At 40.9% G+C, this 16,859-nt stretch overlaps 1 protein-coding gene across 6 annotated transcripts in view; it reads left to right on the plus strand.

The window, feature by feature from the left end:
* DAZAP1 (DAZ associated protein 1) overlaps positions 1 to 16,859 on the plus strand; it is a 71,555-nt gene that overhangs the window by 40,961 nt on the left and 13,735 nt on the right. For all 6 annotated transcript variants that reach the window (XR_011020513.1, XR_011020512.1, XM_068234005.1 and 3 more), the window contains exons 6-8: positions 4,500 to 4,548; positions 10,413 to 10,495; positions 16,166 to 16,319. Coding sequence is in view for 4 of the 6 variants with exons in the window: in XM_068234005.1 (XP_068090106.1) it covers positions 4,500 to 4,548; positions 10,413 to 10,495; positions 16,166 to 16,319 (286 nt within the window). In the remaining 2 variants the exon portion in view is untranslated. The remainder of the gene's footprint in view (positions 1 to 4,499; positions 4,549 to 10,412; positions 10,496 to 16,165; positions 16,320 to 16,859) is intronic.

Genomic DNA, 16,859 nt, shown 5'->3' on the forward strand with positions numbered 1-16,859 from the left:
TTTGCCTGCTTCCTGCCCTTCAGTGTTCCCTCCCCATGCCTCCGTTTGCCCCCATGTGCCTCTGTTGCCCCTCCCGGTGTGTGCCTTTATTTCCCCCTCTGTTCCCCCCCCCCTCCTTTTTCCCCCCCATGTGCCTCTGTTCCCCCCCCCCCCCCCCATGTGCCTAATTTCTCCCCATGTGCCTCTGGTGTTCTCCTCCTCCCCTAGCCCCCCACCCCCCCCCACCCTCCCCACTGTACTCCGTTTCACCTTCCTTAAAGGGGTTCTTTCGCGAAAAAAGTAGGCAGTTAAAAAATGTGACAGATGACAGGTTTTGGGCCAGTCCATCTTTTTAAGGGGGATTCTCAGGGCTTTCTTTGTTTTCAACAGCATTTCCTGAACAACAGTTTAACTGCCAAAATAGCAAGATACCAGCCGGCCTCCCTAATCACTTGCACACTATTATGTCAGTTAGATTTTGAAACTGTTGTGGGAAATGCTGTTGAAAACAAAGAAAGCCCTGAGAATCCCCCTTAAAAAGATGGACTGGCCCAAAACCTGTCATCTGTCACATTTTTTAACTGCCTACTTTTTTCGCGAAAGAACCCCTTTAATGCTTCGGTTTGCCGACCATGTGCCTCCATTTGTCTCCCCTTAGTGCATCGATTTGTCTCCCCTTTGTGCAAGTAGCAGAGCTGAACTCTCCTTCCAGCCTGAGTCCATTGCTGTCTGTCTAGCCACTCCTCCTCCTGAAGCCTTTAGTGTACCACACTGCTTCCTGTATGTCATGTGACATACAGGAAGCGATGCTGTACACAAGAGGCAGAAGGTGGCGGAGAGAGGATGACTGACAGAGTTGGACTCTATTCGGAGGCGAGTTTAACACTGCTGCTGTGGGGGACATGCGCTTGCACTCGGGTAAAGTATGAAGCCGCTTCTTCAAATTTCCCCTCGCGGAAATGACATCGCCATGGGATCGGGCCGTTTGTACCTGTAGTTTTGTCTTATGGGGAGCTATGTAATCTATCTATACACAGTGGCAAAATTTTGGCTTTTCTTCAAATTGCAATGTGAAACCAGCAGGTGGAGATCCAAACTTTTTTTTTTTTTTCCCCTTGTTTTGGTGCTTCATATTTTTTTTTATTTTTATTTTTTTTTAATTTTTGTAAATGTTGTTCTATTTATAATGCTAAAGCTAATACAATTATCTGAAATCCTGATTGGATGCTTCTAACTGGCTGCAAGTTCTTCTGTTTTCTTGGAGAGGAAAATTCCCCTGCATAATTATCTGTTTATATGCCATGCAGGCAGAATTGATGCATATTCTTTCTGTATTGCTAGAATGTGTGCAGCTTATATACTGTAGGTCTACTGTGATAACCTTTGTTCACTTTAGCAGCTGTTGTCTTTTTTACCCATGTCACCATCAGCTGTTTGATTCTAGTTCATTTGTTGCAGTTTTGTTAGAACATGGGCTTAGCAAGCCATTGACTGTATGTTCTTGGTGATGAACAAACGTCAGATGACCATGACTCTTTTACTAAAAGACCTGGTAGCACAAACACAATGCAACCAAAGCACAGACATGGTGTAATCATGCCGTGGTTGTTCTCAAACACCTGTTTCTTGTTCTTTTATACTTATTATTTTAAGTGATCCCGGTGGGTAGCCTCTGTTGACAACTGAGCTTCCCTGGCTCCCAATGGGTTTCTAAAGTATAAGTCTGACACAAGACCCGACTTTTGGGCTGTCTGCACCTCATCCCATCTAACCATCACACAGACACTGCATTGATTTAGATATCTATAATGCAGAAGAGGACATGGCAGGCTTGGCTGACTTGAAGTCCAGCTAGTTTCAAAGAACCCACTGTGGCTCAAAGGAGTCTCTGAGCAAAAAGAAGTTGCAGGGGGAATGGTAAGTCGGTATAGTATGCTGTTTTTTTTCACTGGTTTTAGCATAGTAAACCACTACTGTATATTACCTTTTTTTAAAACAATTACAGTAACTGAAAAACTATTTTTCCTGTAGTTTTTTTTAATTCTTTCATATTAACCCATTCAGGTTCCATCGTTTTCACGTGAGAAATGTTCACCTCCCATTCATTAGCCTATAACTTTATCACTACTTATCACAATGCACTGATCTATATCTTGTTTTTTCCGCCACCAATTAGGCTTTCTTTGGGGGGTACATTTTGCTAAGAGCCACTTTACTGTAAATGCATTTTAACAGGAAGAATAAGAAAAAACGGAAAAAACTCATTATTTCTCAGTTTTCAGCCATTATAGTTTTAAAATAATACATGCCTCCATAATTAAAACTCACGTATTGTATTTGCCCATATGTCCCGGTTATAACACTGTTAAAATTATGTCCCTATCACAATGTATGGCGACAATATTTTATTTGGAAATAAAGGTGCATTTTTTCCGTTTTGCATCTATCACTATTTACAAGTTTAAAATAAAAAAAATATAGAAATATTTTATCTTTACATTGATATTTAAAAAGTTTAGACCCTTAGGTAAATATTTACATGTTTTTTTTTTTTTTTTTATTGTAATGGTTTTTTTTTATTGTAAACATTTTATTTGGGTAGTTTTGGGAGGGTGGGGGAGGTAAACAATAGATTTATAATGTAAATGTGTGTTAATTTAAAAATTTTTTTTTACAGGTGTAGTATTACTTTTTGGCCACAAGATGGTGGCCATGAGTTTGTTTACATGACGTCACTCTAAGCGTAACTTACGCTTACAGTGACGCATCGGGAAGGGAATGGCCAGAAAAGGCGCAGCTTCTGAGAGAAGCTGTCGCTTTTTCAGCAGGGGAGAGGAATCAATGATCGGGCACCGTAGCCCGATACATTGATTCCCTGGCTACCGAATCCGCGGCCGGGAGTGCGCGTGCACGCGCGCGATCGGCCGCGGTAGCGCGCATGGTTCCTGGACGTAGAAACTACGTCCAGGAACCAAAATAGGTTAAATAGTTTTTTTGTTAAGGTAGGGGTAGATTAAAGAAATCTCAAAGTGAATTGCTTAAATTAGGTTGTGGAGGTGCACACTAAGCAGCCTTTCTATTTTTTTCTTCGCAACTATTACATTCTTTTAAATAGGCTGTAATTCCTGTGTAAGGGCAGCCATCCCCATTTTGTATGCTGCCGTACCACCTATTTTAGCTTGTGCAATCACTTAAATATGTCAGTGTACTTGCGTTAAAGAGTATATCAAATGAGAACTGATTAATAAGGGCTGGTTCAGACGGATGTCTGGGTGGCGTCGCGATTGGGGGTGTTGCGGCGGCTGCGCGGTCAGGCTTTTATTAGCCGTCGCGTTCTGATGCAGTTGCGTTAGCTGCGTTAGTTGCGCTAGCGAAAATCGGGACCCGAACGCCGCGATCGTGTAAACGCACGCAAAATCTCTGTGTATACGCTCTTATTCACTTGAATGGGAGCGTTTACAGCGACGTTCCGAACGCTTGCGGTAAACGCTCCACAAGCGTCCGTCTGAACCAGCCCTAATGCAGTTTATAATATATTTTGCCCTATTTGATAACATACTGGCATCACCCCTTGTGTGTACAACAAAAGCTGTTAGTGTGCTTGCGCTACTAGTTATTTATGGCTTGCCACTGTTTACATTGCAAAATTGAATCAAGAAGAGGACATCACACAGATAAATATTAGCACAAGCACACTGGAACAGCTTTAAGAGCTGGTTCACACTGCAAGAGCTTTTTAAGCACTAGAGATTTGAAAAGCTCTTGCTAATGCAATGCTATGGGGGAAAACACATCGCTCCAGTGAGATCACCACACAGCATTACATTAGCAAGAGCTGTTCAAATCACTGGCTCTTAGAAAAAGTGAACCAGCCATTAGTGTGTGGTGGGCTCGTTTTGCCTCTGTTTTGCAGTGTAAACAGTGGTAAGCCCTAAGCTTGTATTCTAGAGCAGAAGCCAGATAAGTAATATGACCAGAGTGTCATTGTAAGTTGTCCTACAAAAAAAGTTTGGGTTTTTGTGTATTTATTTTTTGACTGTATACAATGACAACTTTCGGCACAATCAGAGGACATGTTGGCCAAATATTTGCCTTTATTCTCTAAACTCTGTCAGTTTCTCAATGGGAGAAAGTGACTTCACGCAGAGTGCATGGGGAAAACCGTGCTTTCCACCGAAGTGATCCATCAGGATAGATTGCTAGCTGTGCGGTCTGTGGCTGTTATGCACATGTTGGATTTGTTTCATCAAGCATGTCTGGGTCTCTACATAGAAAACCTTACAGAGTTTAGAAAATAAAACAAATATTTTACCAAGCAAAGTGTTCTCTATGATTGGTCATCAAGGTATGGGAATCAAACAAGTGCCCTTTAGCATTCCTTTTTTTAATCATATTTTTAAATTATTTTACCTCTTCTGTAAACACAACTGCCATTCATCCAAATTTTACTTTATACGACAAATGTCAGTCTAGTGTTCTGAAAACCAGTATGAGATTCCCTTTTCTCCTTTTCTTTATAGGTATCTGAGGTTGTGATGATTTATGATGCTGAGAAACAAAGGCCCAGAGGTAAATAAAGGCTGATCCATCTTACTCTGCAGTCTCATCATTCTTTTCATTTAGATGGCAAACAATTTTACAAGTGACAGAACTCCACACATTCCTCTCTTCACCTTCCTATGGGATTTTATTCCTGCTCCATTTTGCATTGGAGATGTTACTATATCATACAAACCTATGAGTCAAAAATTAGGAAAGTAGAATTCTTTCCCAAATTGTGAGCAGTACTGTCAGTTGCTGCAGGATCCAATTTGGGTCATTTCCAAGCTGTGTCTCGGACATCTGACATTTTCCACTTTCACATAAACTATTTTTTTTAATCTACCACCTTTGCTTTTCCTTTGTTACACATGAATGGCACTTCTGACATAGTGCCAGCGCACCAATCAGAATGCTGTGTCTTCTGTATTGCGTGCAGGAAGCATAATTTGTGTCCTCTTGATGTGTCCTCTTTGAACAATTCAATGTTCTTCTCCTGAGCTCAGGATACATGCTGGTACTGGCTGCAGAACATTCATTGTTTGTTCCATTTGTAGTGTCAAATAGTTTGCCATCTGAATGTCCTCCTGTCCATTTCATCATTACAACATTGATATGGTAGAATGCTCCTTGCTTTTTAAGCTAAGTTATATTGTGTTTCTCATTTTACATTCTTACTCATTTAAGTTAAAGTAAAGTATTGTTAAGTTGTCTGTTTTGTTTGTTTGACTGTGATTAATGTTATTTCTCTAGCTCTTTTTTCTCTAGGTGTTTAAGCTCTATCACTCAGGTACAGGCCAGTTCATTAATGTAAGGGACGGGCACTGTAAATTTGGGGTCTAAATGAAGTGTCAGCGGATTAAGATTTTGTCACAAATGTATGGTGTGTATGAATTTGGTGTGTATCATTCGGTCTGGTGAGTGGAAAGCATATCTTTACACTCCCAAAATGTTACAGCGCAGACAGACATATTTGCCATGCACTAAGCAGGGCACAGTTTTAAGTTTCTCAAAATGGCATAGAGGAGGATAAGCCATTTCAGTAAATCAAACTTTTCTGTGCTTTTATTTAAAGAACTGTGACTGCAAAGATGTAACTGTCACCTGTAATCAGTCTCTTACTTTTTTTTTATCGAGTGTTCCCTTCCCAGATAGTTTCTGTCAGCTTTTAGTGTAATTTGGACAGTGTTACGTGTGGGTGGATGTCCTCATCATAATTCTTTAGTTCTCGCTCAGTTTGAAAGTGTAAGATCTACTAGTTGGGCACTTAACCCCTTCCTGACCACCTAACGCTGTTCAGTGTCGGGAAGGAAGCTCCCCCAGGACTGCCGAACACCGATCGGCGTCAAGTCCTGGAGGCTGAGATTGGCGGGATCATCCCAACTGAGTAACGGAGCTAACCTGTCGCGGCTGGCAAGGCTGTAGGACAACAAAAACAAAAATTGCTTGTACAGCGCTGCGATCTAGTGCAGCGCTGTACTGGGGACAGCTCTGTCACTGAACTGTCCCCAGGGGAGGCTCAAAAAGCGATCCCTCTCATAGGCTGATGTCTATGAGACAATGTTGCTGATTTGGGTCTGAAGGGGTAGGCATAAATTAAAAGAATAGAGATTTTTATTATAAAAAAGTACAATTAAATTAATTAAAAAAAACAAAACACATGGCAGCAGCAATCAGATGCCACCAAAAGAAAGCTCTGTTGGTGGCAAGAAAAGGAGGGCAGATTCATTTGTGTGCTAAGTTGTATCTCCGTGCACGGTGAAAGCTGCAGTGTGCTGAATTATAAAAAATCGCCTGGCCACTAAGTAGTGTAAGCCTGTGGTCCTCATGCAGTTAAGCTTTATTAGCTGCAAGAAGGTGTTTCTTTAAAGGTCATTATGCTGTCGCTTATCTATTATAGCAGAGAGGAAGTTCTGAGATCAGGTCTGCTCTAAACAATACCAGTTGCCTAGCAGCCCTGCTGAACTTTCTAATCAGTAGTGTCTGATCACACACCTCAAACAAGCATGCAGCTAATCTTGTCTCGTTTTTATCAGAAACATCTGATGTACATGCTTGTTCAGGATGAGTTAGACAGTGGATCAGGAGTGGATGACAGCATCCGTCTCTTACTTCGGGTTCCCTTTAATGCTGGGCATACACGGCGCGTTTATGGCCTGGAATCGATGCCGGCAAGTGTCCGTGCGGATCGATTCCCGCTCGTCCCCGTGGGCACTTCCTTATCTGTGCTGCGCTTCTGTTCATTGTCCGCCTGTGGGAATCGAGCGCGGTATCGATTCGCCGCAGTGATCGGACAGGTTGGGTATTATCAATCGAGCCATCAGCGGCTCGATTGATAATATAAAACGAGCCGTGTATGCCTAGCATAAGTGTCATGCACACTTTCAATGACTATCATCCAAAATGACTCTCACAGATCATTTCAGGTGTCTGTTTACAAGTGAAGGGGTAGAAAGAATAAGTTTGAGGTGCCCTGCTGAGGGAAAGAGGAGTATCAATAGTGTTGATCGTTGGTGATCCAATACAATCACAAATGACTGTCATCAGCAATCTTTGGGGGATGTGTTTACTGACACTAGATTGTCTGGAGCAGTCATGAACGATCGTTTTGGACAATGAAACTCCAATGTGTGAGCATGGTTTGTTTTATCCATCTCATTGCTGCTGTCCTTTGGCTTGTGGGAGAGAAAAGTAGGTAGAATCTACAGAAGTAGTATGCCAATTCAGATAACTGGCTTCTTCATAAATCACTACCTCTGTGCCACTGTATTTGTGTAAAAAAGCTGGGGGGGGGCAGTAACAACAACCTTGTGACAGCAATGCCTATTCTGCAGTATTGTGATGCTTTTGGGGGCCAGCATCTTGGAGGTACAGACAGTGTATTATTCATATACAGGTTGTGTCTGTACAGGGAAGAACTAAAGAACAGTGTAGGTCAGTATAAAAAATGCACTCGTGTATGTCCACCCACCTTGTTTCTTTTACTACTACAAGTGGGTGGATCTGAAGAACTGGTCATGAGGACATCCAACCATGCATACTTGGTGTGGTCCTATTAGGGCCCTTTTCCACTAGTGCAGAAAGCGGGTCGAATCCGCAGAGTTTCCCCGCAGGCAAATCGCTCGGGGAAACTCTGCCATAGGTAATAATGGCGCCGCCGGCCAAATCACTTGCCCTAGCGATCCAGCCAGCATTGCCCTCATTTTTCGCGCAGGAGGCAGCGAATCATGCATGGCTTCTGGGATTCGTCTGCGTACCCGCAGACCCGGTAGTGCTGCCGCGTGTCTCGCAACCGCGCGCGGTGGCTAGTGTTCACATTATTTTTTTTATCATTTACGTAAAGCTGACATATGTACTTATTTTTAAATGGTTAATTTGCATATATTCAGCAGTGGTGCCTGGGAGACATCTCGAGCTCACTCTAACCTGAATTATCGCAAATTCTTTCTGTTTTAGGAAAGCAAACGTTTGTTTTTCTTATTTTTAAAGGGGCACTATGGCGAAAAATTGTAAAATGTAATAAAAAATATGTACAAACATATACAAATAAGAACATTTTTTTTCCAGAGTAAAATGAGCCATAAATTACTTTTCTCCTTTGTTGCTGTCACTTACAGTAGGTAGTAGAAATTTGACAGAAGTGACAGGTTTTGGGCTAGCCCATCTCTTCATAGGGGATTCTCAGCAAGGCTTTTATTCTTTATAAAGATATTCCCTAAAAGGGATTTAAACAATGATGCTGGCCAGCTTCCCTGCTCCCTACACAGTTTTTTTGACAATTGGACGGAGCAACTGCCATTCACGAAGTGCTTTTGAAGATAAATAAATCCCTGAGAATCCCCCCCCCCCCCCATGAAGAGATGGACTAGTCCAAAACCTGTCACTTCTGTCAGATTTCTACTACCTACTGTAAGTGACAGCAACATAGAAGAAAAGTAATTTATGGCTCATTTTACTCTGGAAAAAAATGTTCTTATTTGTATATGTTTGTACATATTTTACATTTTGCAATTTTCCGCCATAGTGCCCTTTTAAAAAACTGACAATAGTAACTGAAAAAAGATTTTTAATAGTCACAAACTATTATATCTGTAGTTACTTTTTTGCATTTACTTCAACTGAATTCCCTTAATAGTTTACATAATAGTCCATACATATTTAGCATTTGTAGGGACTGTTATGTTTATAAGTTTAGTTATATGATTTTGTCAATTGTCCCATCTGCATACTTGTTTTTTTGAAGGAGATTTTTTTTTTCTTGTCCGAATTCTGCAGTACATTCAAATGTAAGGGCTCTTTTAGACTGATGACAAAATGTGTATTGAATTGTACAGCTATCCATCCAATTGTTGGGAGTAAGCCTCTCTTTGCTGCTCCATAATGAAATTAAATGATAGCGTTTCTAACGTCACACGTCTGCGGTTAACTGGTGACGTGGTTACTGTATGAGGGATAAAAAAAAACATCGTATGTCACATTGAAAAGGTAGCTTCTGCTTGTTCAGATGAGATGAGTACCCATGCTGAATCCATATAGCAGGGTGTAAGCACCCGGCACATAAACATGAGTGGCTGATGGGCAGTAAACCCTACTGCTGTTATGCCCATGTGAAAGAGGCCTTATTGCAGTCACTTAAGCACTTGTGCGGGTCTTTCTGGTAACAAGGAAAAATAATGTATCCGGGTTATTTCTATATGAAGCTACACACACACGCTAGATTTTTGATGTCTGAGATGATCGTTTGTGATGGTTTTAAGTTAAAACACTGCATCTTCAGTGGGAAGTTGAAGATGATTCTCACTAGTATGTGGTGCATCTTGGCTACAGATGTCAAAGTTATAAAGTTATAACTAGTCAACACAAAGTTTGATCCTATAATTAAACATTTTCATTAAGCATAGTAATTCAGTAAAAGTTTAATCACATAGCACAAGTTTGTGATCTATTTTGTTGACTTTCTGAGTACAAAATTAGGTATAGGAAAGATTCTTTACTTTTGGTGGGCATATGCCAAGATGCTGAAACACTGGATCTTGTGATCACAGGCAAAGGAGCTGAGGGCTGTGGCCTTGTTGCAAAGTTGGCAGGCCAGCTGATTTTTGATCCTGTCCTTTCGCTGACACCACCTAATGCTTCAGCATTTGGTAACTTTAAAATCACCAATGATACTATAAATTCAAGCATACTTCCTTCCCATATATATATTTATATACTCTTTTAGGAACTAGCGCTATAAGATTTTTTTATTTTATTTTTTTGATGGTAAAATCACTGCTGACACTTCTTTTACACTTCACTCCCTGTAGTGTGGGAATTGCAAAACTTTTTTTTCTTTTGAGTATTCTTTTTATGATGTGTTTTTTTTGTTTTTGTTTTTTTGCTCTTGCTGCTGACAGCAGGTTTTGTCCTGCTGCATATCAGCTTGGCCTGTATCTCTGTGTTTTTTATATAGCTTTCTCTCCAATACAGACTTTGGGCTTTCCCAACTTAGTTGGTAAAGCTTTGAGAGTCCTTAGCTGTTATAGATATTGTATCTGTTTAACGCTTTAGAACAATATATGGCTGCTGTCAGCACTAGCTGCAAAGCAAAATGCCGCCAAGGTGGTAGCTCCAGGACCTTCAAGCAACTTCACAGCACTTAATCCTCACATATTCTTTATAGGTTACTACATTTAAATTATTATTTTGACTATATTAGTCATAAAACATTTTTAGTTACAACTGTAAATACAAAGCAGTTGAATAGCATAAGACACCAAGCTTTGAAGGAATTGCTGCAGTTGCTCCAGTGTGGTCCTGCGGCTGTAGCCTTGGTTCTGCTCCTAATACTGTTCATCATCCTGTTTTGTGTCACAACACCCTGCTACCTTGATTCACTCTTCGTCGTTGGCTAGGTTTTGGATTTATAACTTTCGAGGACGAACAATCAGTGGACCAGGCTGTCAACATGCATTTTCACGACATCATGGGCAAAAAAGTGTGTAGTTGTAGTTTTATTTTACCTTAAGACTGAACCAAGTCTTGGGTTGCAGTCAATGTCCTTGGTGAATGGCTTATACAGAGTGAGGGATGTTGGGAGGTTTGGGATGATAGCTTAAAAATATATAAATATGTGGATTTTCATTTTTTTTGTATATAGATTTTCTACATTTTATTGTCCAGCTCAGAAATTCTGTTGACATTTTCTTTGGCCCCCAAGGACATCTCTGCTGCTTAAGGCTTGGTTTATTGCCACTCCTTCTGATGTCATTTTCATTTCAAATTTGGAGTAGAGGGTGGAATTTAATGATGGAAGTGTTTGGGATTAACGTATGCTCCATTTAATTTGCACAGACCTCATGAAGGACTGGTTGCTGTTATTGTTTCATTACTTGGTCACTTACTGTGAATCTTTGGTACAAAATGACGTTCTCAGTAGTTTAAACCATTCTGCAGTAAAGTGATCTGTTCATACTGTGTTGTCAGGTCTAATGTATAGCCACCTCACATATTGTCTGTTGGCTGTGGGGAATCCTAGACAAAAGTTTGGTAGCATAGCACTAGTACAACAAATTAATTTGTTTCCAGTGATGCATTATCAAAAGGCATATTTAATATGTATGCAAAAGGCATATTTAATATGTATGCCTTAAACTGGATTTGCACTGTGCGTGTTGCATAACACTTGCGTTATAAGGTCTGTGAACTAAAATGGTGACTGAACATAGAGGTTAATTCAAAGCTTGCACGTAGAAAGTTAGAATAACAGGATCCATTAGAATGCACAGATGAGAACAACTCCATAACTCCATTGTATAGGTAGTGAGTTGACATGTAGAATTATTCTGCAATGCAACTATAGTGTGAAAGGATGCTTACTCCGTTTGCTTTACTTAAAGGAATACTGTGTAGGGGGGTCGGAGGAAAATGAGTTGAACTTACCCGGGGCTTCTACGGTAATGGTCCCCCGCAGACATCCTATGCCTGCGCAGCCACTCACCGATGCTCCGACCCCGCCTCTGGTTCACTTCTGAAATGTCAGACTTTAAAGTCTAAAAACCACTGCGCCTGCGTTGCTGTGTCCTCGCTCCCACTGATGTCACCAGGAGCGTACTGCGCAGGCACAGACCATACTGGGCCTGTGCAGTACGCTCCTGGTGACATCAGCGGGAGCGAGGACACAGCAACGCAGGCGCAGTGGTTTTCAGACTTTAAAGTGAACCGGAGGCGGGGCCGGAGCATCGGTGAGTGGCAGGCACAGGTTGTCTGCGGGGGACCGTTAGAAGCCCCGGGTAAGTTCAACTCCTTTTCCCCCAACCCCCCCCCCCCCTACAGTATCCCTTTAACAACTTAGCTTATTGTTACCCTTTTAACTGGCTAAAATAGCCTGAAATCTGTTTAGCTTTTTTTAAATTTAAACTTAAAAATTGGTTCTCTAGATGAGACGTGGGACACAATGGGAACGTGCTAATAATGTTTAGATTCAAATTTAAAACAAAATGATTTACTCTTTGTGTAGCATCTTGATCAGAAATCTTCTGTATTTTCATTCTCGGGAAACGGAACTGAAATGTTTAGATTTTCACTTACCTGGGGCTTCTGCCAGCCCACTGCAGCCTCCCTGTCCCGCCCCGTCTCTGAACGATTCTCTAGTACCTCGGCGCAGCTCACTTTGTTTCTCCTTCTTTGAAGTCGATTGTAACTGTGCTTGCACAACCCCTGGCTACGCGCGCCCTTGTTCATGCTCCTGCTACGAGAAAACTGCGCCTTTGCAGGACGCTCTTGGTGAGGGGTACGCGAGCAAGGATGCAGTGGCCATCAACTTCCCATACTGAAAGTAAGCCACGGCGGGGGAACGGAGGATCATTGAGACGGCACGGGACAGGGAGACTGCAGGGCACTGGCAGAAGCCTCAGGTAAGTGCAAAACACACACACACACACACACACACACACACACACACACACACACACACACACACACACACACACACACACACACACACACACACACACACACACACACACACACACACACACACACACACTCTTTTCAGTTCCTCTTTAAGTTGAGCCAGATGTAGTTTATTTTATTTCCGAAGTCTGGAGTCTGGTTTATAGCATCAGATAATGTGCAAGTATACTTAGAAGCTTTTTTTTGTTGTTGACGTTTAATTATTGGTGTCGGTAATAAACCTGCTACTGTCAAGACCATTGAAACATGATAGAAAAAAATTACTTATTTGCCATTCCATGAAATTCTGTAAAAATTCCCTTACAGATGTCCACATTTATTGTAAGAGAACTCAAATGAAAACTTTTTTAAAAACAATTTTAAAGGACAACTATGTAAAATGTGCATTTCATTCAGAGTAAAATGCACTATAAATTATTTTTTCCCTATGTTGCGGTCACAGTAGGTAGTAAAAAGCCGACAAATTTTGGAAAACTGTATCTACTCGGGATATTCTGTATTACCTTCTTTCCAGAAGCACTACCTGGAACAAATCTATACAAAGGTGATGGCTGGCCTCTCTACTTGTTTATACACTATTTTGGCAGTTGGACTGAGCAACTGTCATTCAGTAAGTGTTTTTGTAAATAAATACCTGAGAATGTCCCATGACAAGATAACTTGTCCAAAATCTGATTTTTACTATCCACTGTAAGTGACGGTAATTTCGAGTAAATTTTCCTCTGGGTGAAATCTCCATTTTATGTGTGTGTATCTTACATTTTACAATTTTCAGCAATAGTTGTCCTTTACACTCCTGGACTCTGTAGAAGGTCTGAGACCGTTATGTCAAATAGCTATAAGTTTTCTTGCACAGGAATGGTACAATTTCCCGAACTCTCGACCATCCGATCGTTGCAATCTATAGAAGACGATTGTTAAAGCGGACCCAAACCCCAAAAATGTTTTAATTCTAAATATTTAGTTGCACCGCTCTGACACATACAAAGATAAATAAACACTCCTTCAAGCCTATGAGCATTTCAGTGCCTGCTTTTCACCCTTCTCTTTTCATAACTAGGATTATACTGGGGGCAGCCATTAGCAATTCCTCCATTGCCGGACACCACCTACTCCACCAGTTTGCCGGATTCTGTCCTGGCAATATGAAAGGAAGGGAGGAGTTCCTCCAATAAATGTAAAACATTTTATATTTGTCATCATGCAGCTGAAAAAAAGGCTGTTATTATAATTTAGAAAATAGATTTTATTTCTGAAATCTTGTATTTTTAATTTGGGTCCACTTTAAGGCCCAGAAACCAAGGGGGAATAAAAAGCAATCCAATCAGACCAATAGAATCGGTATGAAATTCAGAAAACAATTAACTGTACCTGATTCAATCGATTGTACGGCCGATCATTCGGGAAATTGTACCAGTAATGTACACCTTTAGTTTGTGGCCAAATACCTCAAGTGTCAGCTACTCTTTAAAGTGTACCTGAACTGACTCCAGTACCAGAGGTAGACAGGTTTCCTTAATGGTTTAGTTGCCCTCTTCCTCCTCTATACAGTTCCCTGGTGCCTAGTGACTTTCCTCCCTCACCTATAGGTTTCCATGCTGTCTAGGGTCACTCCCAATACATTTCCATTGTGTCTAATGGCTCCCCCCTCCATTCCCTTATAGATTTTACGGCTTTCTAGTGGAGCCCCTGTAGGTTTCCTTGGTGTTTAGTGGCATCCCCTCCCTTCCCTATCCATTTCCCTAGTGTCTAATGGCACTCGCTCCCTACCCTGTAGATGTCACTGGTGTCTAGTGGCACTCCCTGCCCTATAGATGTCCCTGGCACCCCACTTCTATCCTTCCTCTCAGTGAGGCCCCCTTTTTTCTGTGCCCCCAACCCCTCCCATATGCAGAGTTACAGAGCACAAAAAGCAGGGGGTTGCAATAGACCCTCACCTATAGTCTGTCTTCTTTGCAGCTCAGCTCGTTCCCTATTTCCGGTCTCTCAGATCAGGAAGTAGAGAATGGGCAGCACTGTAAAGAAAACAGACGGGACCTCTAGTGCCTGGAAGAGGTGTGTACTGTAATCCTCACTCGCTGTACCAAAACTGCATATGGAGGGGGAGAGCAAAGCAGGGGGGCCCAAGGAGAGGGAGGGAGAATATGACAGACCACCAATTCTGTGCCCTGAGGCTGGAGCCTATCCACCCTCAGCATGGCTCTGCTTGTGATGTGATGAGATAAACCTGTACTGTATATAGCATGGTAATCCTACAAAGAAATAACCTGTCTCCAGGTCCATTTCTATTTTTACTTTTATTTTTTCTTCATACCGTGGTAAAACCTAGCTAGTGCTTTTATCCATGCAATCTAGAATTCGGGGGCTCTGCTATTCTTTTCTCTCTCTCTCTCTCTCTCTCTCTCTCTATTTGGGGCAACTGAATTATGCAGAGTTTACCTCAGACTGTCATTGCTGACATTTAGAATTCAGACTGAGCTATTCAGCCCGGATCAAACTGAAAATAAAAGCATGAGATTGTTCTGTTACTAGTGTTCGATTTATCATTAGACTACACAAACAATTATCTTTTATTTTCAGGTCAGATTTGCTTTAATATTTCTCACACATATATTGTTTTATGGTCACTCAGCCAGTCTTTAGGTTCAGTTGATAACTACATATGATACTGTAAACCAGGGGGTTTCATAGTCTCAGAAGCAGCCAGTGTACCATGCTTAGCATGGCATTTGGAATTTCCTCTGACATCATGTCATCTTTACTGCTGATGATAGATGATAGATGTACTCTGAATAAAATGAGTCATCTTTACTGTTTTTAGTTCAGTGACACTAGTTTGCATATATGTTATACATTGCCAATTTTGCAAGTTTATTTATGACTTTACTGCTGCTTTGCCAGCTCCCTTATATTGAATACAAATGTAGAATACAAATGCCTTGTTATAAGGGTTACATTTGTAGTGTAATTACTATAAAAAAAAGTTTAATACTCTTCTACCCTGCTTGCTATCAGAAGCCAGAAAGTTAATGGGATTTAGGATTAAATATGTATTCACAGTCTGATATAACTGAACAACACAGTATGAAGAATATGCTTCTTATTGACCAAACTGTCCATTTTGTATTACTTGCATGTTTTGTTTACTTTTTTTGTTAGATATAGTGTAAGATTCTCTTACCACATCCATTCCCTCTGACATTATTTGCAAGTTAATTAAATTGAGATTCTTAAAGCGTTAGCCTGGGGAAGGTAAGTCTTTATCTTCCATTAGCTTTTTCTGATACAGCCAATCACCAACCTCCCTAGCAACATTCCAGTCCCATCTTCTTTTGTGATTCTTGATTGTGAGCAGTATTTAGACTGCTCTATACATGAAGTCCACCTGTCCTGCACATTGACCCTGGTGTTGTCCTGCATCCACAGGACACAGCAATCTGGATACAGGTTCTGCTTCCTTGCTTTTTATAGAGTCATGGTAGGAATCCCTAGCACAGTTATACTTCCCTACAAAGCCATATATTGTGCCTATTAAGTATTACACTGACACTCACTATATGTAGTCCTTTATTTATAGAGTTAAAGTTAAGTAGTAGTATAAGTTTAGTTATAAGTATAATTTGGGGATTCAAACCCGAGGGGAAAGGGCAAGCACTGTGGAGCTATTTTGTGATGTTTGTGTGTCTTTATTTAGGTTGAAGTAAAACGTGCTGAGCCTCGTGACAGTAAAAGCCAAAATCCTGGTACACCTGGATCTAACCAGTGGGGCAGTAGAGTTATGCAGGGTACAGCCAATGGATGGACTGGACAGGCTCCCCCAACATGGCCACAGAGTTATAGTCCTCAAGGTAAGATTGTTGTGAGGATGACAAAAATGAGTAGAATATGTTTTGTAGAATTAGTTTTTGTGGATCCTGTGACTTAGTAGAAAGTCAGTCTTTGTACCAATGTCACTCAATTTCCAATAAGAAAATTTCTGACAAGGCAAACCTAGCATACCACCTCTTTCCCGGTTTGTGTTAAAATATATATATCAATCTTGTTGTTAAAGGAAACAAAATGTTGATATCCTTTCGATGCAGCAACATCCATGCATACTTAAAAAAAAAAAAAAAAAAAAAAAAAAAAAGGTTTTTCTGTACAATTGAGTAGCATTAATGCTACAACATTCAATGCTTATAAAGTACACTAATGGTTTTTCGGGGCCCACCTTTTTTTTTTTCCCCAGACACCATGCTTGAGGATGAATGCGATTCTGAAGGAAAAATATTTGCATCTCACTAGCTAATTGTAAAAAGGTTGTGTGGTGTCTGAAAATGTATAAGTTGGCAGTTTGTATCTAATGCAAATTTTTCCATGCGGTAAAAAAAAGCAAGCCCGTTGATTTA

The sequence above is a fragment of the Hyperolius riggenbachi genome, chromosome 1, assembly GCF_040937935.1.
Source record: "Hyperolius riggenbachi isolate aHypRig1 chromosome 1, aHypRig1.pri, whole genome shotgun sequence".
NCBI lineage: Eukaryota > Metazoa > Chordata > Amphibia > Anura > Hyperoliidae > Hyperolius > Hyperolius riggenbachi.